The 27,149-nt window shown below is 29.3% G+C and overlaps 2 protein-coding genes across 2 annotated transcripts; one reads left to right on the top strand and one right to left on the bottom strand.

The window, feature by feature from the left end:
• Positions 1–328: 328 nt before the first annotated feature.
• On the top strand, positions 329–11,064 carry LOC117169301 (cyclin-C). Its single transcript, XM_033355607.1, has 5 exons — positions 329–782; positions 6,406–6,512; positions 6,616–6,822; positions 10,059–10,310; positions 10,399–11,064. The coding sequence occupies exons 1-5, from the start codon at positions 751–753 to the stop codon at positions 10,599–10,601; spliced, it is 801 nt and encodes a 266-aa protein (XP_033211498.1). The 5' UTR covers positions 329–750; the 3' UTR covers positions 10,602–11,064.
• LOC117169300 (general transcription factor IIH subunit 4) lies at positions 10,916–23,886 on the bottom strand. Its single transcript, XM_033355606.1, has 7 exons — positions 23,184–23,886; positions 19,368–19,489; positions 16,652–16,857; positions 16,241–16,414; positions 15,288–15,374; positions 14,996–15,211; positions 10,916–11,165 (listed from the first exon to the last, which is right to left on the bottom strand). Exons 1-7 carry the CDS (start codon positions 23,695–23,697, stop codon positions 11,084–11,086), a joined length of 1,401 nt encoding a protein of 466 aa, XP_033211497.1. The 5' UTR covers positions 23,698–23,886; the 3' UTR covers positions 10,916–11,083.
• Between the last annotated feature and the right edge of the window lie 3,263 nt (positions 23,887–27,149).

Here is a 27,149-nt window from a genome sequence, read left to right as displayed (position 1 = left end):
TCTGTTCACACATTTTTCAAACAAGTACCGAAAATACTGTTTATATATTTGTTTTGTGTATCTTTCGTATGATGATCAACAAAAGAACACAACCTCTAACTTACGTCAATTTGACAAACCTTCTCACTCGCACACTTTTCCATGTATAGGAAGAGGACAACTGCGCACCTGCGCACTCAAGTCTAAGAACTTCCAGTAATGTGCGTATCACTTACGGTAATGTTTCTATTGTCAGTTTCAGATAGCTTCCCACTGGCAGTTGGGTCTCCTTATTATTCCTTCGTGGTTTCCCCTAAAGACTCAACGCAGTGAATTTAGCTATCGATGAAGTGAAAATGACATTGTGAAATTGTGATGAATTGTGGATCTGCCCTTAAGAAATCAAATCCTCCTTCGACACTTGGTCGCACACGACACCGGATATCTGTACACAAGTGTACACACTACAAAGCTAACAAAAATCAACGTGTTTCTCAGTGTTTGTTTTTAAAACGGAAAGGCTACAATCTATCAACAAAGTCTGAAACTACGGGATCTGTTAATGCGAAATCATATTATTTTTTTGTGATGTAGTGCGTCCATTATTTTCATGATGTCCGGAATAAAATTTTGTCCTGAAATCGAATTCTCCTTTGAAGAAGAGTCTGTCAAAAGGCGACATGTCCCAGCATTTTTTCGTCAAATTTATGGACGAGAATAATCAAATTTGACTCTAGCCTAGTCGAAAAGTTATTGTTGCTTTTTTCAAAAATGGCAGGCAACTTTTGGCAAAGCTCGCACCAGTAAGTTTTATGAATAAAAATGTTTTGTTTTGGGCCTCAGTCTTGAGTTTAATATATAGTAAGGTATCTTAACGTAGTTACAGAAGCGTTGAGAGGTAATTGATTTGTCAAAAAATGTACTTTTTATATTTCTCCTTATTTTTTTTTATTTTGTCCATCGTCGAAACCCAGTTTTTATAGGTTAGTTTGTTCACAAATGTTTTTGGGAATATGATTTCACTTTGTCGCAATTATTTTATTTTGGCAATGCGTAAAGTGAAATAAACTTAAATTCAGTGTATTATTTTTCAGCATTTCTTATAAATATGTTGTTTTTTCAAAAACATTTTTGTGGTTAGACTTCAGAAATATAATATTGTGCCTTGTTGGATTTGTGTATGGGCGATTTGCAAACAGATGACAATTTTTGTCTTAGAAATGCGAGTGAATTAAATTTCTAAATAATGCATTAGTTATTATCATTTTACATCGTTTTTATAGGTCAATGTATTAGGATGACTTGTGTGGTATAATTTAATCTTTTACTAAAGACTGTTAGATCGGTGTCAAAATAATGACGAAGTTTGTGGAGCACTCAAACTTTATCATCATGATTCGAAAAATCGGAATTAAGTTACATTATTATGAAGGGTTTAAACTGATTTTGCCAGGCTTAGCAGGTCAAAATGATCCTGTGCAATAGTTGTCTGTATATTCTCAAAAAATTTCTAATTTTTTTTTTAAATTTGGGTTTCAATATTTGTTTTAACATTTTTGGACTGAACAAAAATTTAATTTTGTTTGGAAAATTCTTGAAATCATGATTTTTACCATTTAAAGTTATATCATTATGTTCATTACAGAATATATCCTCTAAACGTCGTGGCGACGGGATTAAAAAAAATGATGTTGAGATATAAATAAAGATTAAAATATAAAGAAAAGGGGTTTAATAAACACCGTAGGGTCCCACTGGGAGCAAAAGTCATCTAAAAATGACACTGAGATTCTGAAAATATTTGCTTACTGAATTCATGCAAATTTATTGCAGTAATTGAATTTCTAAAAATTAATACTCGAAACAAATTTTGAAAACTACGAGAACTCATCCCGCTCGAGCTGAAAAAGTTAATGTGCCCTTTTTCGATCCGGCAGCTCAATTGTCTAATGAAAATCGTAGCTTTGGTTAAAAAGTCCTTTTTCTTTTTTGAATATCTCCTATGATGTTCAAGAAAAAAATATAAAATTTGCTGAATATCTTTAGATAGTTAAAATTCTACATATCCAAAAAAAATTTCGATGGGACCTCGCTGCGTTTTTTTAAGCCATTTTGAAAGTCACGTAAGGATAACCCTTTTCTATCCGATACGAATCGAAAAACAATATGAATGAAATTAGTTCTTCAAATTCGATTGCTAAACACTTCAAATTAAATCGATTGGTGCTACGAATATTAGACTATTATTTTTCGAAACATTTCCTACTAATTCAAAACTCCAGTATTTTGTGTTACAGTTTGTAATGTAATTCAGGATCCTATAACTTTAAAAACAAGAAATTTTGAAAGATTTTTATTTCTTTTGAAACTTCTACGTATTTACTAAATTTCATACAAAATGAAGCTAGCCTAATTCTTAGCAGTAACGAATCGATAACCTATTATTCGTAGAGCCCATCGAAATCAATTTTTTTTAATTGGGAAGTTTTCTTTTGAGCATGAAATTTTAAATCCTTTACACAATGAATAATTTAATTCATCAAACTGTATTTATACCAAATGCAGTTTTCGTTACTTGATAATGTTTTAAAACCTTATCTACTTGACAAACAATATTTGTGTATCAAAACATTGTTTTTTGGAAATTATGAATTATTCTTGTATTAATTTGTTTGTGTTAATTGTTCCGTTACAATTGCTCTTGTGCATTATGCATTATTTTAAATTTTGCCCTAAATTTAATAATAATGAAAGTTTGGAGACTTATAGTTATTAACAAGTTTGATCTTACATTTATTGCAAATAAATATTAGGATAACGTGTTCTATTTTTCTTCTGAAAGTAGAATACAAGAAGAATGTAAACGATTGGGTGAAGTGTTTAAAACCATGCGTGAATTTAATGAATTTCAGCAAACATTAAGGATGTATTAATACTCAAGTTAAAAAATGAGCATTGTTAAAAATGATTTATAATGGTGTTTGGCCCATGTTATGCCTTAAAAGATTATCTAAAAATCTCTTTGTTACGATTCTGTTAAATAAATTGAATTAAAAAAAATATATTTTTATATATAGCAATCGTATAATTCCTAAATAAAAATTTTAAATATAAACGTATCGCAGAGATTTGTAAAGAATTTTTTAAGAAATAAAATGAGCCCTATAAGATTAGGATTAAATAAGAATTACCCATAGAGAAAAAAACATAAGACTCTAAATAACTAACGTGAAATAAACAATTTTACCTTTATATATTATTTTCCAAAGTTCGCCTTCAGTTCTCTTCTGAAATTAGTTACAATTAACTATGGCAAAATTATCCTCGATTTCATCAATAATTTTTAACAATGACCATTTTTTAACTTGAAATAACTTTAGTAAAACTGTAACACAACGTAGAAAGAATGGTCGATTCAAAAATGATACTGATGCCATTTGAGCATTCCGCGAAAAGAAATATTTGCGACAATATTCTAAATTTAAAGTCGCCAGTTAAATTGCATTTAAATTTGATAATGTAAAAATAGTATTATATTTTTCATTTGACAAATAAGCATACCTACAAAAATATAATTTCAATCAAAGAAACGTATAGTTTAACAGTACTTACGTATATTTGTATAATGTACAAATAATAAAATAGGATTTCATTTTTTTTTAAACTTTCATACAAAAAAAATTTAGTTCGAAATGTAAAGCAATCGAATTCGAAGAGCTGACTTCATTCATATTGTTATTGCGTTTCGTATTGACTAGAAAAGGATTATCCTTACGCGATGTTCGACGTAGTTTTAAAAAAAACACAGCGAAGTCCCATGAAAAAATTTTTTACCGGATATGTAGAATTTCACCATTTAAACATATTCTAAAATTTGATGTTTTTACCGTCTACCCCTTAGGAGATATTCCAAGAAGAAAAAGGAGGATTAAACCAAAGCGAAAATTTTCATAAACTAATTTTCTATATAAAGGCATGTTATTCTCCCCACTTTTAATTGACATCAATCTCAGGAATATATCTTTTATAAAAACTTGAATTTCATTATTTCCACAAAATACTGATACAGAAATATCAAGCTGAAAACCTCAAAATTTGACATTTCAAAATCGTACTTCTTAATAAGACCATCAACAATAAACTTTGTTGTTTAAACTTCTATTTTTCATTAAAAATAATTAATAAAAAAAGTAATAAAATATCGATCGGAAATTTATATTTTTCAAAAGAAACATGTGCATTAAAGGGAGCTCGGATAATTTACCAGAAGTCAACACAATAATACTTTTTAGTTCTTATACAAAATGCAAAATAAATATTCCAGCGCATAATGTATATTTTAAATGAATGCTAAAAACTTATTTCTGATTAATCTTTTAATGTGTATGACCAATAATTGAAAAAATGTCCAGTTTTAATACATTGCGATACGTATCGTGCAAAAAGTATTAAACTTAGGAATTCAGGCGATAAAGCATTATTGCATAAAACCCGTAAATGGTTTAGTATAGTTAAAATAATAGAAGTACTTAAAAAATAGATTTTTGTACATAAATAAAATTTATAATTACTTATCTCTTTTCGGTAGCCGTTATCAAGTAATAAAGTACAATACAAAATTTTTAAAGACATTTTTTAAAGAAAAATCATGAACATATTGAAAGCGTATAACGTTACATCTAGGTGACAGCATAGTGCAACAGCCACTCAAATTAGAAAAGGGTGTGTGTGTGTGTCTGTGTGTAATCATATACATTTTTCTTTTTCAAATAAACAATCGAAAAAGCTGTTTTTCAATTATACTCGTATTATAAGTGATTTTAGAGTGAATAGTTTCATATTTGAAAATAAAAAAAATTTAGTTGATGACCCTATCACTGTTAGTATTAACATTAGCACTTAAATGGAAATATATTATTACCACATGAAATTTAAATTCGAAATGAAAATATAATTGTTGTCTGATTCGAATTATTTTAGGCTTTCATCTAAAATGACAGAATTTTGTGAAGCAGCGCACCCGCCATTTTGTTAGTGTATACTATTATTTAAGAATCATTTTAAAAAAAGAATCAAATCTTAACGTTTATAAATAGTAAAATTAAATTCTTGTTATGTCCATACAAATTATATCCCATCATGATATCCCCTTTACATGATTTAGTATAAAACAATTGTTCCAGGAAATTCTTCGTACATAAAATATCTGTGCCAAATACTTTCTAAAGAAGTTTAAGAAGACTTTTTCAAAAAAAGTTGTTTTGAAACATGTTTACTGTCTTCAGAACCAAAAAAAGAGGTTTTTTTATCTCTTTACTGCAGTTTTGGGAAAGAGGTTAGCTTCATCAGCTTTACAAAGAGTAATGCCAAAGTTCGCCTGTTTTTGGGCCTCCCTAGCGACCTGGTGAAAAAATATAAAAATATTTTACAGGTATCAAAATACTCGTCATTGTAAATCAAGATTAGCATCTCTTTTCGTGTCTTAAAAATTTCAAAAAATAACCCTTATATAGGGGTTGAGAAGACCCCAGAAAAATAAAAAAATACCACAATCATTTTTCACGTCAACCTCTTATCAATGAAGAAAATATACGTGATTTTACTTTTATAAGATTTATTTTATAGAAAAAAATACAATGAAAAATGATTGTATAATTAGTGGTATTTCCTATTTTTAAATTTTTTCGGGGTTTTCTCAACCCCTAAATAGGGATAATTTTTTGAAATTTAAAAAAAAAACGAAAAGCGATGCTCACTTTGGTTTTTAATTACAAGTAATTTGATATCTGTAACATATTTTTATATTTTGTCACCAGTTCGCTAGCGAGGTCAAAAAATAGGCGAAAAAAACCTATTTTGGCGTCACTATTTTATGGGCAAATTTTTTTTTAAACAAAATTATTTTTCGTTTAGTTCTTTTTTTTGAGAGGCTTCGGAGTTGTTTTTTCAGAATTCACACACAATTTTTCCCGTGTTCCCAGACGGCTTACGAAAATTTAGTCAATTTTAAGATTATGGATTAGGATATCACCTATCACCTCAAATTCTTTATAATTGTAGAGGCTTCGGAGTGTTTAACGAACCGAGGGACAGATATAAAAGCATGATTCGTTCAGTCGGTATCTATAATTTCTAGTGTGTCAGTATTGTAATGTGCTGTAATCCCTTTAATAGGTCAAAAACCTTCTAGGAACATCAAATAAAAACCGAGGGAAATACAAGTTGTAATGTATTTGAAAGTCCCCCTATATGATAATTTCGTTAAGTATTTATTTCTGGTACTGGAACTTTTGAATTAATTTCTTTTTATGTTATTTATCATATTTAATATGGAATTTGTTTAAAAAATTTGCAATAATTTTCCGTAATAATTATTTCTAAAGGATCCCAGAAAAATCATTATTTGCTAATCTGTCTTTTTTTCAGTCAACAATGGTTGTTGGATAAGCAAGATTTAGTTCGAGAACGTCAACACGACCTTTCGATATTATCGGAAGAAGAGTATCAGAAATTATTTATTTTCTTTTCGAATCGTAAGTCCTTTTATTTAGTATTTATTTTCACTTAAATAAATTTTAATACAAGTATTTTCGAATTTTCAAATCAATACTTAAAATTCGAATTATACGTTTTCAGTGATTCAAGTTCTAGGAGAACAATTAAAATTACGACAGCAAGTAATTGCAACTGCGACTGTTTATTTTAAGCGATTTTATGCGAGAAACAGTGTAAAATGTATCGATCCACTCTTGCTAGCCCCAACTTCCGTCTTTCTTGCTTCAAAAGTTGAAGAATTTGGCGTTATATCTAATAGTAGATTGATTACGACTTGTCAAACCGTAGGTAAGTCTGTACAAGATATATTTTTATTAGTTGTATAATATACTCTGAAACTTTAAATTTTTCGTTTGCATTAAATAATGAAAGAAAGAAGAAACCAAAATAAAATTTCATTTAATTTTTTTAATTCACTTGGTGACTTGTTTAAGACATTACCGGTTCACTAACAAAAATAAATTAAAATTTTGCAAGCTAATGTTAAAATTGAGAGAACAATAAAACACTTGAGCAAATAATCGTAAAGACTGAGTGAATAGTATTCAGAGAAATATTGATCGCTCATTCTCTGAAACTTTGATTATTTGAAGGATTAATCGAAAAAGGATTAATTCAGTTGTAGTTGGTATTTGCATAATAAGTAGGGAGCGAATTTAAATTTTAAAAACAGAGGAGTGAAAGATAATCCGAAATATCATTGATGCGAATAGCACTTGATAGGGCATATAGAAAACTTACAAGGGAAAAATAATCAAATGGGAATTATTGGATTTTTAATTGAATATGTAAAAAGTATTAACCAAAATAATCGTGGTGAAAAGATATAGCGCTTGCTATAATAAAAATATGAATTTCAGAAATATTTTTAAAATATATGCAGATCAAGTAAAAATATTTTAAAATATGGAAAAAATTACTATTATTATCATTATGACTATTTGATTTTGACTGGACATTTTATAAACAATATAATGCGAAAAAATGAGCCATTTTTTCAATCTTCATCTTAAAAATATTGAACCCTCTTCTTGATTATTATTTTCCAGTTCAATATAAGTAAAGGGTCCGCGGTCTAAACATGTTAACTGACATATAAAAAAATTTACACGGCGAAGGAAAATCGTTGTTATTTTTGCAATTTTCAATATTTGTTAAACTGTAAAATGTTTTTTGTTAATTTACTAGAGAAAAATAATACATATTAGTTTTATAATATCAGAATCAAAATTGAACGTTATATGATAAGTGAAAGCTATTCATATGTTACCCACAAGAGGTCTAGCGGTCTAAACATGTTATCTGCAGTGTTCTACCGCTGGTTTTCTATTGTTTTTCCCGGGCACACTTAACTGTATACATACTGACATGTGCCCCACTGGCCTATTCTACGATAAACTAAGCCGATGTGAGAAAAAGCACGGATTTTCCATAAGACGCCATAAGCAGTTAACAGCTTTAGAGCGCGTACCTATGATCTAGATAACAAAACGCGATTTTCAAAAATCAATTAAAAACACGAAAATTAATTTTGCCGTTTCGCTGGCGGGATATTAACTGCATATAAAAAATGTTACAGAAAATACAAAAAAATCAGTTTCGAAAAAAATGTCAGTTATCTGATTTAGAACGCGGACCCTTCTAGTGATATCTGTGAAGCTCAAATATTTGAAATATGTTATTAATGTTATTTAGCAATTTTTCATTTTAAATTTGTAGTTTGGAACAGGTGCATTACCAGGCATTTTGAGTACTTTTTAGATTTTCGTGGCCACGCGCCAAAGTTCTTAATTCCAAAAGGGCATAGAGGGCAACATTTGGCACTACAAAAGGGCCGGCAAAGAGATTTTAATGACTTTATTAACAAGTGAATAGATGCGGATATACGAGTTCATTTTTAATTGATCTCAGTTTGCATTTTCAAATCTTGAACTATGTGCGTACGTCAATTCTACGCAATTTGGTAGGCGGTGAAAATATCTAGTTTATAGTCAGGGTGGCCATCCACCCAGGAGAATCGGGAGAAAGCCGGGAGAGAAATATTATACCGAGAGATCTCTCGTATTTCATAATTCGAACATTTTGTAACTCTTGAAAATTTCCAGCTATAAAGTATATAATTTCCAAAGTGTTTAAAATAATTAAACTTTAAAGGTTCACAATATTTCTCGCAGTATTTAAAATTCTGCAATTTGGAATGGGAAAAATGAGTGACTTTTGATTTGACAGATTCATATCTTTTAGAAAAAAATCATTTCAGTCGTTTTAAATTTCACTTGATACTACTTGATATGATACTGATTAATAATCTATTTATCGTCTTTAAAATTTCTATAATTTTAATTTAAAATTATATTAATGTGAAATTCTAAAACAGTTTAATCTTTGAGTCCTTCAAACTAAAGTTTGTTCTCAAATTAATTTTGAGATTAATTTTTGGAGGTTTCGAATTTTTAATTTCACAATATTGTAGTTTCATATTCAAATGTTCAAAATTTTAGGACCATTTCGCTATTAAATATTTCAATATTTCATATTAAAAGCCTTGATAGTCAGTTTTGAATTTAATAATTTTATATGTAAATATCGACCAATTTTCAATTGAAAAGCTTAAAAATGTACAATTTCAACAAATGACATCATATCATAGAAATATTGTTTGATATTCTTTATTTTAGTTTTTAGTTTTCAATATAAGATTTTTAAATTGTCCGATTCTTAGTTGAAGACTTAAACAAATAAGTCATTTTAAATTGAAAAATATTTTATTCGTAAGTTTATAGACTAAATAATAATTCTAACGGAAGATTTAAAATTTTAAAATTGGGTTTAAAATAAAAAAAGATGAAAATTAAACTATCTGAAATTGATACATTAGTAAATAGAAAACTTCTGTAATTTTAAGTGGTTACAAATTCAGAGTTATAAATTTGCATGATGAACTCTAAATTTTTAATTTTTGAAAATTTCGAAAGTTTTTTTTAGAGTAATTCAATTCATTTTTTTATTTTAGAAAAACTTGTGTAATCAGCTTTGATGTTGTCTTATAATTTTATTATCAATTTTTAACGTATTGACATTGTCCTATTTTCGAAATTTTAATCTAAAATCATGCTAGTTTCGCGATTCTCTAATGGAATTAAATGTTTAATAATGTATTTTTAAAATTTCATATTTTCATGGTTGCTAATATTTATCGACTTCCGCAATTGATAACATATGTGAAAAAATGTGGGTCTAGCAAAGAGAGCTAATTTTTGTATAAGCTAAGAGAAATTACGAATATTTACGAGGAAAAAGCCGGGAGATGAAAATTTTAAAAATACTGGCTGCCTATCTTTCAAATCTTCGTGACATTTTTTCAATCTTTGTGAAATCTTTAAAATCTTGAAATCTGCTGTACACTCAAAAGTTAAGTGATCAACACCCTCGTTTTTACCTAAAACTTTACTGAGCCGAAGTGAGCCCTGTATTTATGTTTTGATATATAGCAAATTTTGATATGTCGATGTTGTTCATTTCAGTGAAGAACAAATTCAACTATGCCTACTCGCAAGAATTTCCGTACCGTACAAATCATATTTTGGAATGTGAATTTTATTTACTGGAGCATTTGGATTGCTGTCTGATAGTCTATCAGCCTTATCGCCCCCTGTTGACTCTGATACAAGACGTTGGTCCAGATGAACAGCTCGCTTCGCTTGCTTGGCGAATTATAAACGACAGCTTGCGAACAGATGTCTGTCTGCTCTATCCTCCCTATCAAATCGCCATCGGTAAATTGCGTTTCAAATTCTTTCCTATGGATTTCTAATTCATTTTCTCAAGTACAAAACTCGATAATCGTACTCGAAATATTTACAGGTTGTTTACAAATCGCCTGCGTCATATTGCAAAAAGATTTGAAATCATGGTTTGCGGAGTTAAACGCCGACATGGAGAAAATTCAGGAAATAGCTCGCTATATAATAAACCTCTATGAATTGTGGAAGACTTATGACGAAAAGAAAGAAATCCAAGGATTACTAAATAAAATGCCAAAACCAAAGGCTGCGCCTCAACGCTGACATTCGACTGACTCTGCGCTCAGTGTCTGGGATTAAATGTTAAGGATAGCATTATTGTCGATCATAATTATTGCTGACTAAGAATCTGTAAATTAATTCTGAAAATCTCCTAATTTCTTAGTCAGATTTTAAATATAATTAATTAAAAAATTCAATGTCCTGAATGCAATATAGAATTTTAATATTTCTTATTTTGTACGAATGTTCTAATTTTAATAAGAGGATTCTCATTTCGAATTCGGTTATTTTATAAACCCAGTGATCTGTCTTTTAAATTATAATATCAGGCTAATAGTTTTTTTAATCTGAACACATTTTATATTATTGAATTTTATTTACAATTTCTTCAAATATAAATATCGAAAACGCATTACTTCTCGGAATAAGGAAGAAACAACACATTTTTCTTAATTTTCTTAATAAAATACGTAAAGCGGATAAAAATCGAATAAACCTATTTACAGAAGTCCTGTCTCTTCGAATCAGTTTGCGCCTCTTTGGTACCTTTTCCAGAATCTTTTAACATCATCGTGGCCAGTTTTATTAATAACGACCGTGCGCTTCCTGTGAATGTTCAAATTTATTTAGAAACCGATCATAGTTAATAGAAAAAAGGTTGGTATTAATTTTATTAACTAAAAAGTTAAAATTATGTTGAGTGATTGATAACTCTTCAAATCTGGTGTAGATTCATTCCTGAAATCTCTGGAAATTTTGAAGAAATCTTTGAAATCTTTTGGCATTTTGTATTTTAAAACTACAATCAAAATTTATTTTTGTCCAGTAAAAACGACAGTAAAACGATTTCTTTTTCTATATCCCGTTCTACGATGCGGCGGTTCAATTATGAATACATAATAATTAAAATATAAATGGTCTTAATAACTTCGAAATAGAATGTTGTACATTTAAAAGTCGAGTGGTCAACCCCTTGATTTGTCTGCTTTTTGTACTCAACTTTTTTTAACTTGCCACATCGAAATTAAAGTTCATTTTTCTTTCTATTTTTACCTAGTATTTGAGAAAAACAAGTAAAAAAATCTTTTGATTCTGTACTGATAATTGAAATCAAAAATATTTCTTTAGCCTTTACTTCCGCCCGTAAAGCTTTCCAGGTTAATTTAAAAATAAACCTCTATTGGCAATGGTGGTCTGCCATTTCGCCACCTGGTGTCGAAAACTGAAACTAGAAAGAATAGGTATAATTTTAAAGCTGTACATTAATTTTTGCATAAAAGTGTTTTACGATAGTTTTGTGAAGTATAAAACAATGATTGAATACTAAAAACAAATCTTCATTAAAAAATACAAAAAGTTTTAGATAGAATTTCCATATTATACAGTGAAAAAACATATTTTTGTCAAATAGGTTTAAAAAAATATAATGATTTCACCATTTCGTGTAATTTTCTATAAATTTAAATTTAAATAAATTTGAATTAATGTATGTAGCGACAAATCTTATTCAGATTATGCGAAGAATACGAATAATAGACGATTTAGGGTGGCCGTTTTAATTCAAGAAAAAAATTCCCGGTCATTTTCCGGTTCGCAAACATTTTTCACGGTCAATGAAGTTTAAAAAATTGAACTCTAAAGCTAACAATTTTTCCATTTTAATTAATAAAAACTGAGCTGCAAATGAAAGCACCGAAAGTGGAACTCTTAAATTTTTAACTTTTAAAATAATTTACACATATAAAATGGAAGCTCCGAACGCTTTTAAACTGAACAATTTTTAATTAAATGCAGTTATACTGCTAAATAAGTGTTTTAACTTTTATAAATTGTAGAGTTCAAAGATTCAGGTTTAGTTCTTAAAATATTATTCCACGTTATCATTTCCATAGCTCTAAAGTCTAAATTGAAGAATCAATCAATGAAATTTCAAAATTTCAAAATTATATCATTTAAAGCAATTTTAAGATAGAAACATTCAAAATTGAACGATTACATTTTTTTACAAGCAGAACACTTTTTAAATTAAAAGTTAAATTATTTAAATTTTAAATGGTTAAAAAATCTTTAAAATGCTTCCAAATTTTATTTGAAAATCTTGAAACATCTGCATGTTGTTTACATTACTATTTTCAATGTTTTAAATTATTTTTGAAATTATTTCAGAACTTCTAAACATGCTTTAAAATGAATCCAATTTTTTCGAAAGTTCTTTTTAAATTCTGCCAAATTAAACAAATTTCCTTCAAATCTTCCACATTCATTTTTGATAATTTTGTAAATCTTTTTAAATCTTTTTGAATAATCACTCAAAATTATCTTTTCAAAATAAAAATCATTATTAATTTTCATATGAAATGTTTTTTAATCTTCAGAAGCCATTCCAAATTCTTAAAAAATCTTTTAAATTTTGTGTTCGAAATCTGTCAAAATTTATATTTTGGCGGTACACGTAAACACTTTGTTTAAATTATTTTAAATCATTTCAAAATTTAAATTGAACTTTAATTTTTTCAAAACCTCTAAATATTTCTTCAACTTCCTTGAATTTGTTTAAAGAATAATATGTGTTCAATTGCTATTTATACATCGAAGTTTAACAATTTTACTTACAAATTAAAATTTTTACATTCTCATCATTTATGATTAAGAAAGTATTAGAATTGTCGGAAATTTGACAACACACTTTTTCAACGGATCTCCACGTTTTGAGACCCCCTGAATCCGAAAATCAGGCTTTCACGATGGCGTCTGTCTGTCTGTCCGTCCGTCTGTAAACACGATAACACTCGAAAAAATGAAGGAATCAAATTCATCTTTAGCACACTTTTTTTAGGTCCTAAAAGAAAGGACGAGTTCGTGAACCAACCATTTTTGATAAAAATTCAAAAAGTGAGCGCATTTTGAAAATTTTTTAAAACAACTCCTTTCTGAATTTGAAAATTCTATGTACGGATATTTATAGTATTAAAAAGAACAAACAATTTATCCTCATGACTTTTTTCGATGAAAAGAAAATTCTCAGAGTTATAGCGTTTTCAAAATTTTTTTAATCAACCGAAAATCAAAATTTGAAGCCGAAAAACGCACGATATGAAAAAAAGTCAAGAGAAGAAAAACATTTCTTTTTGAAAGCCCTACAGGATTATCATAACCAATTTTTGTATTTTCTTCAAAAATCGAAAATTCAAATTTTGATTGAACAAAAAATAATGGAAAATAAAAAATTCCATTTTGTGGACAAACTATGTAGGATACGAAAAAAGATGAATTAACAAAAATGGTTATCCCAAAAAATATTTACAATTTCGTTAAGAATCACTTCTTAATAGGACGCATCATTTTTGTTTTATTCGTGAAAAATAACGTTGAAAAATTTTTTTTTAAATGTGTTGAAAAACGACGAAAATTACGAGAAAAAAATCCAACAAAACCTGTTTACAAATGTCTGTTGGAAATCGAGCGCGCAGCGCGAGTGTCACTACGAGAATGTGTACCTCAAAGCCTACAGAGCTTTAAGAAACTTAAACTTTGACTATACTTAATTAAGTAGACAATTAAGAATATGAAGACGCATAGAAATACTGCCTTCTAAAAGAGATCTTTTTGATAAAGTTTTTTTCAAGCATTCCAAATGCAAAGAATAAATATCCGAGCGCGAAGCGCGAGGTGTAATTATGTTCGAGCGCAAAGCGCGAGGTAACCTATTATCGAGCGCGAAGCGCGAGATTCAACCGTCGCGCGCCCTAGACACGCTCAAACTTGCGAGCGAAGTGAGCCGCGCGCTTAGCGTGCGATGAGAATGTGCCCGCGAAATATTTTAGACAGAAATAATATTTGAAATTTAATAAAAGCCTTTGTTTATGAATATATTATTTTAAATTTATTTAAAAAATGGAAATAGTTTATAAAGTTTCAATCGGGAGTTTACATTTGTTTAACTAATAAGACTTTCCAATAGAAATAGTATACATAATTTTTAACGTTAGAAGCTGGAAATTTTAAAATTGCGAACTGATTTCGAATCATCGTGTAAAATTATTATTCACTTTTTAAATCTTGAAGAACAGTTTAGTTTTAAAAATCATTATTAATTTATATTCACAGTTGATAAACTGAAAATGTATTTTATAAAAGGATGGAAATCACAGTAGGACAGATATCTGTAAAAAAATATGTTTTTTCACCTTATAAGATGTAAATTCCATGTACATCCCTTTGTTTCCGATAAAGACTTATTTTTAGTATCCAATAAATACTTTAGACTCTACAAGAAAAATCGTTAAAACACTTCTATAAAAAAATTAATGTACACCTTTAAAATCGAACCTATTCTTTCTAGTTCCGCTTTTCGTCAACAGGTGGCGTATCGCAGTTTAACCATTCCTAATAAGACTGTCAACTTGTCGGACTACTTGTAAAAAAATGTTCCCTACCTTTCACTCTGCCATATCAAATATCCAGTGGAAAGCGCGTAATCTCTCAGCACCTCAAAGTCGCTTTGGGAATTGAACTGTGAATATAAAATGCCCTCAGTGAACTGAAACTTGTTCCTCTCGTTTTCCCAAAGTTTAATTTGATCTACTACTGTTGGCGGTAAAGTCGGAGGTCCATCCTTAATCATCTGACTGTGCGCATGTTGCTGCAAATAACTAAAAAAAGTCATTTGTTTATTGCAAAATTAACTAATAAAAAGGTTTTTACTATCGAACAAATGAAATAGTTTACTTAATGATTTGAGCGGCAGTGATTCCACTTCTAAGAGCTTGACGAACGGAATCTCTCGTTAATACTGATACGACTAAATTAGGAAACCTGCAAAACAGCAAAAGAGTAACAGTGGAATGCATTAATTTTTTTATGAGATAAGAACATATTTATTATAAAATGCAAAAAAAAAAGTAAAAATATATGAGGAAACCAGGACATTCTTCCCATAAAATCAAGGAAACTCGTTCAATTAAAGTCTCCTAAGTAGGGGGGTCTATTCTAGAGTAGGCCACACAAGATTAATAAAAGATATAATTTTTAGTAAATTATTGAGAATGGAAATTCACACTGCGAAAATACCAAATATTGCTACATAAAATGTCTTCTAGTTGTATTAAATATTGTGCTAAATATCGTGAGTAAAGTTTTCAGAACAAATTTTATTGCATATTCCCATAAATTCAAACTACTTACTCCTCAAAGTGACCTACTTTTGCATACACTTTCCTATGAGTCATCTTACAAATTTTGCAAGTTATTTTATGAACTACACCACAGTGATAAAATTTATCTAAAGGATCGTTATCAAAAGTGATGATTGAATCCATTTTGAAGGGAATTCTTATCATTCGACTAAAATATGGAAGAGCAAAGTATTAACCCAGTGGGCACCGGGACGTCCTACAGACGTCCTTAGAATGTATCTCTACGTCATATGATTTGACGTCTTTAAGACATCCTTTGGATCTTTTCATGTCTTTAAAAGGTCCTCAAGACGTCCTTAAGACGTCCGCCGAAAGACGTATGTAGGACAAGTTTAGGACTTATGTGCCCACTGGGAAGTGAACTAAATTCTTTTACTTCTTTTTGACTTTATGAAACTAAAACTTGCTTGTTTTTAATTTGTTGAATTATAATTTGTGTATGCTTCTCCACCAGTTTCGTGTTGTTTGAGTAAAATATTCCGTTACCGGCAAGTCATCCTGCAAAAAAGTCCGAGAAGAGCGACATGTAGATTTGAGTCTGTGTAGGCACAAACTCCGAAATGAGTGTCTATCACAATATATCGCTCTTTTTCTAAATCCCTGGATAAAGGGTTGTTTTGGCCAGTCGCTATGTTAAGTGCGAGCCGAGTTGGGTAGAATCTGAAAATTTAATAATTAAAATATTAATTATTATCGTTGCGTTTAAAAAAATATGCGTTGGAGCATTCAACTTGGCATTTGAAAACGGTAATCATTTAGACGCTTACAATTGTCAATTCAAAATTTTCAAAATTTTAAACTGAAATTGTTTAAATTTGCAATCATTTCTAATCACATCTAATAATTGCGGTGCGTAGAAATTGAACGATTTTCCCCTCTTCAAAGGTGTAAACTTGCCTTCCAGCTTTTCGTTTGCGTTGATATACAAGCCCAAATTCTCTCAGATGTTGCAGGAAAGTCAGCAAACCTTCGGACATGCCTTTCGTGCTGTAGTCTTTACCAAGAGTCGAGAAACTTAATTGGAACAGGAACGTTAGACATTCGACTAGGTTGAGACCCCGGGCTTCTAACGTACTCAAGTATTGAAGGATAAAATACCAAACCTGGGAATAAACGTTTATGTCTTAAACAAAAGGAGAAGAAATAAGAAATAATTTTTGGTGATTTAAAATTTAATATGATCAAAATACTGAAAACTATGTCACTTTGGTGATAAATTGAGTATTTATAAATGAAATTTTCCTTTAAGGACATTAAAAAATCTTAGATTTGACTCATTGAATATTTCTCCTTTAATAAAAAAATGCTTGTTCTTTCACCTTTTCTGTAAAATACAAATATAGTTCAAAATGAAGAAATCATTTTCGGTCACTTAAAATTTAATTCCCTACAAGTTGGGAAATAAATAACTTTGGTCAATTTCGAAAGTCGATTAATATCGAAAACCTCTTTGTAAGAAATCTATTGACTTTAAATCATATAATAAGAAGGATAAGGAAACTTGCGTGTCTGATAAAGGAAAATACAGATATGCGTTTTATTGCACACTAGCAGTAAATGCAAGCGCGCGCATTCGCGTTCATGTCTCTGAATTTCTATTTACTAAAATGGAAATACGCATATTCAAAAATCCATTGACAAACAAATTTTTTAATATAAGGTCTTAAATATTTTTGAAACAATAATTCATCATTTTGAATTGCAAGCGTCTGTAAATTAAAAAAATATACGAACGTTTTTAGACAATTTAATTAGAAAAAGGAGTTGAATTGTATCATTTCTAAGACGTAGCGCTAAAAATTAAACAATTTTTATTTGATTTGGAAAATCACGAAACTAACATGATTTTTAAATTAAAATTTCGTAAATAGGAGAATATTAAAACATTAAAAATTGAATATTTCATGATTCAAATTTTGGAAATCGGGTCATTTAAAATTCAAAGGAATTGAAATTATATTCATTATAATTAAAATCATTCAAAATTAAATAATTTACGATTGAAAACTTTTCAATTTGAATAATTTTAAATTAAACGATTAAAATTTGACAATTGAATATGGGAAACTAAATTGAATATTTCAAAGGCAAAACTTCTGAAATTCCAGAATTTTAAATTGTTATTACATAATAAAATTATAAGTTAACATTAAAGCTGATTAGACAACTTTTTATAATATGAGAAAATTGAATTATTATAAAAAAACTATCGAAATAAATAGTAATTTTAAATGGAAAACGTTAAAAATGAACAAAATTCTACTCCCAAACGTTTAAACTTAAACGAATGGGAACTTAATTTCAAACTGAAAAAAAAGTTAGTCACCAAAAATTGTGATATTAAAAATTTGTTATACTCAAACTCTTAAAAATTTCAATTATTTGAACCACTTAAAATTACCATAATTATCCATTTACTGATGTTTCAATTTCAAATAGTTTCATTTTTATCTTTTTTATTTTGAACTAAATTTTTTTAATTCAAATCTTCCTTTAGAATTATTATTCAATCTAGAAATTTTCGAATAAAATATTTTTCAATTTAAAATCACTTGTTTGTTTAAATCTTCAACTAAGAATCGGACAATTTGAAAATCTTACATTGATAATTAAAAATTGAGATAAAGAATACATAACAATACTGCCATGATAAGATTTCATTGATTGAAATTGTACAATTTTCAATTCGAATTGGTTTATATTAACATCTAAAATTATTAAATTCAAAACTGTCTATCAAGACTTTTAATATGAAATTTTCAAATATTTAATAACGAAATGGTCCCAAAATTTTGAACCTTTGCATGTGAAACTAAAATATTATGAAATTAAAAATTCGAAACCTCCAAAAATGAATCTCAAAATTGATTTGAGAAAAAAATTTAGTTTCAAGGTCTCAAAAGATTAAATTGTTTTAGAATTTCACATTCAAAATATAATTGTAAATTAAAATTATATACATTTTAAAGACGAAAAATTAATATTAATAAGTATCATATCATTAATTATCAAGTGACATTTAATACGGCTGAATAGATTTTTTTACTAAAAGATGTGATTCTCTCAATAAATCAAAAGTTACTGTCATTTTCACCATTCTAAATTTCATAATTTTTAAGACTGCGAGAAATGTAGTGAACCTGAAAATGATATACTTTCTAGTTAGATATTTTTAGAGTATTTTCACTCCAACCACTGACTAACTTTACTTTGTTGAGTGCTGAGGGGAAAACAATGGTCCAAATTTCTATATAAGTGTATTTGAAAAATAATTCTTATTTTGTAAGAACTATTTAATGAAATAGTACAATGATAATAATTATTATTCATTAAGAAGATATTACAAAAATAAAGTTTTGTCCCATGCATGTGGTTCATTGTTGTCCTTTCAGCATTTAACGAAGTGAAGTTAGCTAGTGGTTGAAGTGAAAATACCTACTTGGAAACTTTCAAGAATTACAAAATGCGCAAGTTATGAAATACGGAAATCTCCCGATGCAATATTTCTATCCCAGTTATCCCGATTCTCACGGGTGGGTGGCCACCCTTAATTTCTGAATGAAGTTTTACTTTAAAAAATGTGTAAAACATTTGTAAAAGGCAGTTTAATTACCTGAGCTGCGGTATCTAGCAATAGGAATTGGAAACCGGCTTGTGTAATTACTGCGCTTCCATCCTCCTCACGTATCATGAGTCCAGCATGAAGTAATATTCGAACTGCATCCGCTGATATACCTAATAAAATGTTTAAAATCTTTTTAGCTTATTTCTATAAAATACATTCTTTAAATAGGAAAAATATTTAAAGTACGCTTATCAATAGACAGATTTTGATTTGGTAAATCTTTCAAAATCGTAGACATAGTAAATTTAGACACATTTAAAATTGAAGACTATCGTTTTAAACCTATAATTTGAAGGCTTGTTCCAAGAGTTTTACTTTTATTCTTCGTGTTGTGTTGGGGAATTAATTTATTACCAAAGAAAATACTAAAAAAAAAGTTAAGTAGTTGAAAACATAAAAATAGATGAACTAAAAATTGAGCATTTTTAAATTCTATTAATCTACTTTTCATTCCTTCAACTTCATACTTTTTTTCGACATTTTATCAGTTAAAGTGCCAGGGTACCCAAATTATTTTTTAAAAAAGCTGGAAACAAACTCCAAAACTGAAAATGAATGATGGAATACAGTCTGTCAAGTTAAAGCGTGGGTGGCTTTACTCCCAGTCGGTAAGCAAACTGAATGTTAAATCAAAAAGCATGAAAGAGGGAGCTCTTCTTAATATTTTGACACCAAAATCATGTCTATACACCTTACCGACTGCGAGTAAAGCCACCCACGCTTTAACTTGACAGACTGTACTGGCTTTCTTTGCGCTGTTCGTGCCTTGTATGGACTTGCCAATCGTATTTATAGTGATTTCTTATCAGTATAAGATCCTCAGTTGTTCAAAATATTTTTCTAAGCCTATCTGGGAAAAAAAATTAAATAAACTATATGAATGTTCAAAATATTTTTTAAGACTGACTAAAAAAGTACCATTCAAATAAGAAATACAAAATTCAGTTTTTTAATTTCATTTTTTCAATTTGTCCTTTTTAAATAAAAAAGCAATTGCCTGGTTGAAAATTAATCTGGTTTCGTAGAAAATTAACTTTTTTTGTGGAAGTCACATTTTCGGGTTCAAAATTGAACTGTTTTGTATCAAATTCGTCTTTTTTGTGTTAAAGATGCAACTGTTTGCTTGATTATTAGAACATTTTTATTTTTTTTATTAAAAACCAATTTTCCTTAATGCAAATTTAACTGCATCATTATTGAAAAAATATAAAGTAAAAATTAATCAAATAAAATGTGGACTAAAATCACATCCACTGTTCAAACTTTATAGTTGAAGATTTACTTAATTTGTTGAAATTTCGTCATTTCTATTGAAAATTAATCTTCTTGATTGAAAATTCTTCTTTTCTATTAGAAAATTGATCTTCTTTGATGAAAATTCAACTATTTGTTAAAAATGTATACATTGAATTTTGATGAAAATTCAACTGTTTAGTTAAAAGCTCTTCTTTTCGTTTTGAAAATTCAAGATTTTAGGTGAAACTTTATTTTTCTTTAATGACTGAAAAATCTTTCTACGTTGAAAACTCATCTTTTTGATCTGAAACTTGTTTTCTTTTGGTAGAAAGTTAATATTTTTTGGTAACAATTCTGGTTGACGATTCAACTATAGTCAAAACTGGATGTAGTGTTTCCGAGACGAGCTGCGCCGGATGTGCGACACTAAATCCAGATTTGACTTATTTTGTTGGAAATTCGTTCTTTTTTGTTCAATTCAACTGTTTTTCATTCCAAATGAAAATCTTTTCTTGATTAAAATATCAACTATTATATTTTTGATTGAGAATTCATCGTTTGTGGTTGACAAATCAGTTACTTAATTGAAGATTGAACTACATTGTTATTTCATATGAAACAGTAAGGTGGGGGGGGGGGGTCCAATATTATGAACCACAAGACAGGGGGATACGTGGTTAAAAATGTCAGAAACAAAACTTTACGTGATTTATGCATGACCCCTAATCAGCTTTGAGACAATTTTCCGGTATCTTGTGATTCATTGAGATATCGGACACTTTAGTTTTGTATTGCGGAAAGTTTTAGAACATTTTCTCCAATAAAAAGTAGAGAAAAATCACATGAACAATTCAAATCTACACAAAATAACTATAAAAATTCTGAAAATAGTAATTCTCGCAGAAAAAACTTGGTATTTTTTCAATAAGTTCTTTCATTTTAGTTTAAAATTCTGTTTCCAAAACTTCCCTGTCTTATTATCAAGCTTATACTGTATCAGGGTCAATTAAAAAATCCCGATTTCGAAATTTCCTTCTATTCTCTCATTTTTACCGTTATTGTTATTATTATCAATAAATATCACTTAAACCGTAAGGTAATGATATAGATATATTATAGTGTAGTATATGCTGTACTCTAAAAAACTAAAAAATTACATCAATTTTGACCCCTTATGGTTTCCGAGATCATTTTGGTTAAAAAACCAATAACGGAAGGTTCTCCCCAGTTTCCAGTGGACCGTCTTCAAGTGGCGGACATTTTACACGTCCCGGGAAAGTTCCGTGCTATTAAGGACTTTCTCACACCATTTTGAGATTCCCTAATTTTTCAAAATGTTCTAAACTGTAGCAACCCTGATTTATCTCTCTGAATCGTTTGAACATTTCCAACCAATTTGGATTTTTTTATTCGAAAATTGAATGAAAATATGGTGATTAAAAAAGCGAAGAAAGTTTACATCCTTCTCCGTGTACCCGGTAATAAGCGTAGAACAGAGAAAAATTAATATTTTCAGATTTCAGTGCAAAAGTGAAGATTATTCTATTATTTTGAATGCGCGATTTTTCCATCTGTCTAAAATGCCACAATAAGAATAAGATACCTCATAAACTTATTCACTTCTATTTCCATAGCGACCGCCACACCGTTTTCTATTCTCCCAAAGAGAACGTGTTTTCAATATATTTAATTCCTTCTAATTGTACCGGTACCGCACCTCATAGAGATATTTTTTATACCTCAGAAGTGGTCATATTTTGATTTTATTTAATTCCTTCTAATAAGTTCACAAAATATGTGTAATAAGTTGTTTTAATTGTTTCATGCGGAATCTAAATTCTGAAATTTTAATTCTCACTAATTCAACTCTGCCTCTCTAGAGTTAAAATTATTTAAATTCGCACATTTGCATAGATTTCTTTGTTGCATATTTTGAGACGTTTAAATAAATTATTAAAATATAAATAAATATAAATTTAAATAATTTTCGAATTTATAAGTTATAAAAAGATTTAATAATGAAAAATAGGTTAAGTAAATGCTTTCGTTAAATTTTACTAAGTCGATTGAGAGGAATAGGATTTGCACTTTTTCTGTTCTCGTTGGGGGATTTTTAGACGGAGGAAAAATCGCGTATTCATAAGAATACAAATTCTTAATTTTTCTGAATTCAACCCTTGTTACCGGGTATCAAGAATGTAAAAATTCCCACTTCAAATAAAAAAATCTCGTTCATATCCCACGCCGACAAATTTTTTGTGATATTCTCGCTTTTTCCACCCACTGGACACCCTGCAATTGAAGGCTTATATGCATTTCGATGTAAAGAAATTCGAGATTTATAAATAAACTCAAATTTGAAAGCGTTATAATTTGCAATTATTCTCTCATTAAAAAAAATCTAATCCTAATAACTTCTTTTAGGTGCCTTCAATTCTTTATGGAGAATTAATCTTGCTACCTTATCGTGAGAATTCATTATCCATATGAAAACTAATGAATGATAAAAAACATTTGCTTTCAATTCATGAATATATAAATTCATGATAACTGAAGTAAAAAACTCACCCTCTTGTTGCTGCGACCCGACCATGTAATGCAAAACGCACTCCCATCTTTCCAAAGCATAAGAATCCAAAAAGGTGATATCCCTTGGTTTACTATCAGTTTCCAGCTGATTTGACATTGTCCAGGGTTTTCCACCCCCAAGAAGTACAATTTTTAAATTAGTTTGAAAAGTTTTATTCAAAGTCCACCCAGGCAAACCGCCAGACATAGAAACTTCATTCCAAACATTCAATTCATTCAAAACTTGAGCAACTTTTTGATGTTCTTCGGTATGAAGTTTCGAGCACCAGGAGGTGATGACCATTTGAGGCACTGGTCGTTCCAGGAACAACAATCTCATAACATAATGCCTAGCTATCGTAGGCAATTCGCGAAAAACCGCGAGACAAATCGGTGGATTGTGATAAAGTCTGTCCAACACTTCGGGTGTTTGAGATTTCAAATAATCGTGCAGATTTTTACACTGGAGTCCACTAGTCTTGAGTAAAGTTCTCTCAGGTAATGCATTCGCCATTATTTTAAGGTTGGCAAACGTCTTTTAAATTATAACTATTCAAATGCAACACGGTGAATGTTAAGGAATTATTTTTGCAATTCGACATAAGTTACAGCGTGTTTATGTCATTTTGAGAGCAATCAAACACACAAAGTTATCAAACACAAACATTCGTATGATTCGGACGACATTGGATTCCAGACATTCCGGAATCAAACATAACCTGTAAATCGCGGCGAATTAGTGTTTTATGCGCAAGCGCTAAAGAAATTTCAAATGAATAGTTCTACACATTACTGACAGATGACGCCACTGGAAGTATTTTGATTATTTATTTATCATAGTTTCTAAAAATAAATTTCATGGTTTTTATTTTTTTAGTTTAGTAAATCTTGTGAATCTGATGAATCATTTTTAGATATAAATGAATTAGTTCTTGTCCATAAACTTGCTGTTTCTATATTGTCCTAACCCATAATAATAGAAAACGAACACAATCAGACAGGAGCATCCCCGTTTATATTATCATCATTGCACATCATTTTTAATAAAAACTTTTAAATTCATTTTTAAGGAAACTAATAATAATTTTATTTTACATTTTTTATAAAAGAATTTGTCACACTGTGCGCCAATTAACAAATTCAATAACTAAATTTAAAAAGTGAATTATTATAGAAAATGTCAAAAAAATTAGTAAAAATTGCTATTTTCCTTAAAAATGACTTGAAACATTTTTATAAAGTTATATAAATTGATGGTATGTATATAAAATGGGATAATTTTATGTATAGGACAATTCCAATTGCATCATGCATTGGTTGCATCTTTCCCATACCTGGTTAAAACTTTTCCCCTGATTGGGTATGGGAAAACTTTCATTTTTCCTGCACTAAGCTGCTACTTTTCCCGTGTTTGCTTATGAGAGAAATTAAATTTTTACGATAGGTAAATAAGAATCACAATTAGGATATGGAGAAAATATAGTAAAAAATATGATATACACTGAACTCTGGATTTAAGTAACGTGGGTTTACAGCATTCCTAGAATTTCAGTCTTCGGCATTTTTACGATACGGGAACCGCGGGAGCGAGATAGAGAGTCGGTGTTCAGCCGTTTAGGCCATTTTGAAACATGTTCAAAACCGCACTTAAATAGGAATTCCAGTGTATGTGCTTCCGAACTTAAATAAATGAAATCTCTAGTATAATAGGATTGAGTGTGACATCAAAAATGGTAACATTTCAAGTTTGAAGTTCAGATTTAATATTTTTTAATTAGAACTACATGTACAAGAATTTTAAATTGATTAAAATTAATTTAAATAGTGTTTACAAATGAAAAGCTTACCATTTTAAGCATTCATACTTGAAAAATATATTACATATGTCCATTTGCAAGCCTTTAAAATAAAACGATCTTTAACTTTTAATTGCAAAGTTTCACATTATAACTGAAAACGATTAAAATTTCGAAATAATGTAATAGATCAAAGTTTGTACCTTTTCAAATTAAAATTATTTTTTGAAAGATTCTATTTGCAATATTTAAAATTAAATAATTGCAAAATTGGAAGAGCATAAAGTTTATTTTTTTGCCTTAAAAACTTATTTTTGTTTATCCAGTCTATTTGACTCTGTTCATATTCCTCACTTAGCGGTTGGATTCTTAATTTATTTTAATGATCGTTGAGTACAACATCGCGGTTCCTGATTGGTCAGTTACTACTTGAACGGTCGTTAATATTAATGATTTGGTCTCCGAACAGAGGGAGTGAAAGGAGGAGAGAGGAGATGATTCATTCACAATTCCAGTATTTCTGCTTGGCGTCCCTTGCTTTCTGCATATTTGATTTAACCATTAATGACATCAAAGCATATAACATAAATAAAGATATAGCATAGCATTAAAATGCAAGTTTGGTACTTTGGTACAAGAAAATCATATAAATACTCATTATTCAATGTTCATTCTGAGTTAAGCTAACCAAACATTTTTGAAAAAGTAAAGTACTTTTTCAATTCCTCTGTGAGAATATAAAAATTTTTTATCCATAAATTATTCCTTGTATGAAAAATAACAAACTCTAGAAGCTAAGATTTAATTTCCAATTAGTGAAATCGTATTATTTATTAAAGATTCAAAATATTTCAATAATGAAATTTTACAGAAAAATATCCAAATTGCAGTTAGCATTCTATATTTAACATTTTAAAATTTCCGTGTGCAGAAGTTTTAACTATTTTCCAATCTACGTGGGATATTAAAATCTTGAACGTGACTCAGATCCACCTGGTGGATGAGATATCTTCTTATCAGTAAAAGTAAACAACTAAACATTTTCTTCGTATTAAGTCTTCTTTATTCACGTTCAGTGGACTCAGTAGCCTCAGATTGAAAAAAAATCATTGCAATATTTACTGTTCACAAAGCTTAAAAATTAGGGAAATTATTTACGTTTCCTATTAATCCCCTATTTTTAAGAAAACTTGTAAATAACCACGTTCTTGTATGTTCTATATGTGAATTGATTAATTTTTACCAGCTTCCTGTTATTATGTCTTAAGAAATAGGATACTTTAAATAATCTAAAGTACTAGAAGAATACTCTGTATAAAAAATGAATGACACATGCACAAATATGAACTATCCTTCGCAATAAGTTTTAATTCACCACGAACCTTTTCTCGCCTTTTTTCGTGACTCTACCTACCTGGAACATGACACAGCAGAGTAGAAAGAAACACCCAAAAACTTTTTAAGATTTAAGATTTTAAGCGATTACTTTTTGCTTCATTGTAGAAACATCTACTTTTTCATAATTCCAGGCTTAAATTTGAGTAAAGAAACCTATTAAGCCCGCAGGCGGAAAAATTATGTATAGTTTATATATAGTGTGAAGTTTTATATATAATATTCATTTGTTTTATATAAAAAATGTATAAAATAAATATTATATATAATCGAGATATTACTCTCATTTTATAGACGGATGTGGATTTCATTTAGAAAAATAACCTACTATCTATAATTTGATTCGTTATAGCTATTAAAGTCAACAGCATATATATATATAATTAAAAATTTGTCATAAGGACAACCGCAGGATTTCGCCGGGAGCGGGTGCTAATCTGAAAAATTGCACCCGCTTCCAGCGAAATCGCGGTAAAATTTCAGCCACAACCACGTCTCACAACCGTGAGATAGGTGGTTACAGTCTGTAAAGGAATCAATATGACGATCCAGCAAAAGCGTCGTGCACCCTAAGAACACGGAGTGACCCAAGGACAACCGCCTTCTGCATTTTTTCCGTAAGTGTTCTAGCATATTGTTGACACGCAGGGATGATTTTTAGGCTATTAGCAAATGAAAGCTTGGCACCTCCAAGAGCGCCGATGATAAGGACGATCAGTTTAACAGAATATTCCGGGTACAATCGTTGCAACTCTCTTATAAGGTCTCGATACCT

Source organism: Belonocnema kinseyi, chromosome 3, assembly GCF_010883055.1.
Source record: "Belonocnema kinseyi isolate 2016_QV_RU_SX_M_011 chromosome 3, B_treatae_v1, whole genome shotgun sequence".
In the NCBI taxonomy this organism is placed as follows: Eukaryota; Metazoa; Arthropoda; class Insecta; order Hymenoptera; family Cynipidae; genus Belonocnema; species Belonocnema kinseyi.
Note: the sequence above shows the minus strand (reverse complement) of the source record. Positions and strands in the feature narration are given on the sequence as shown.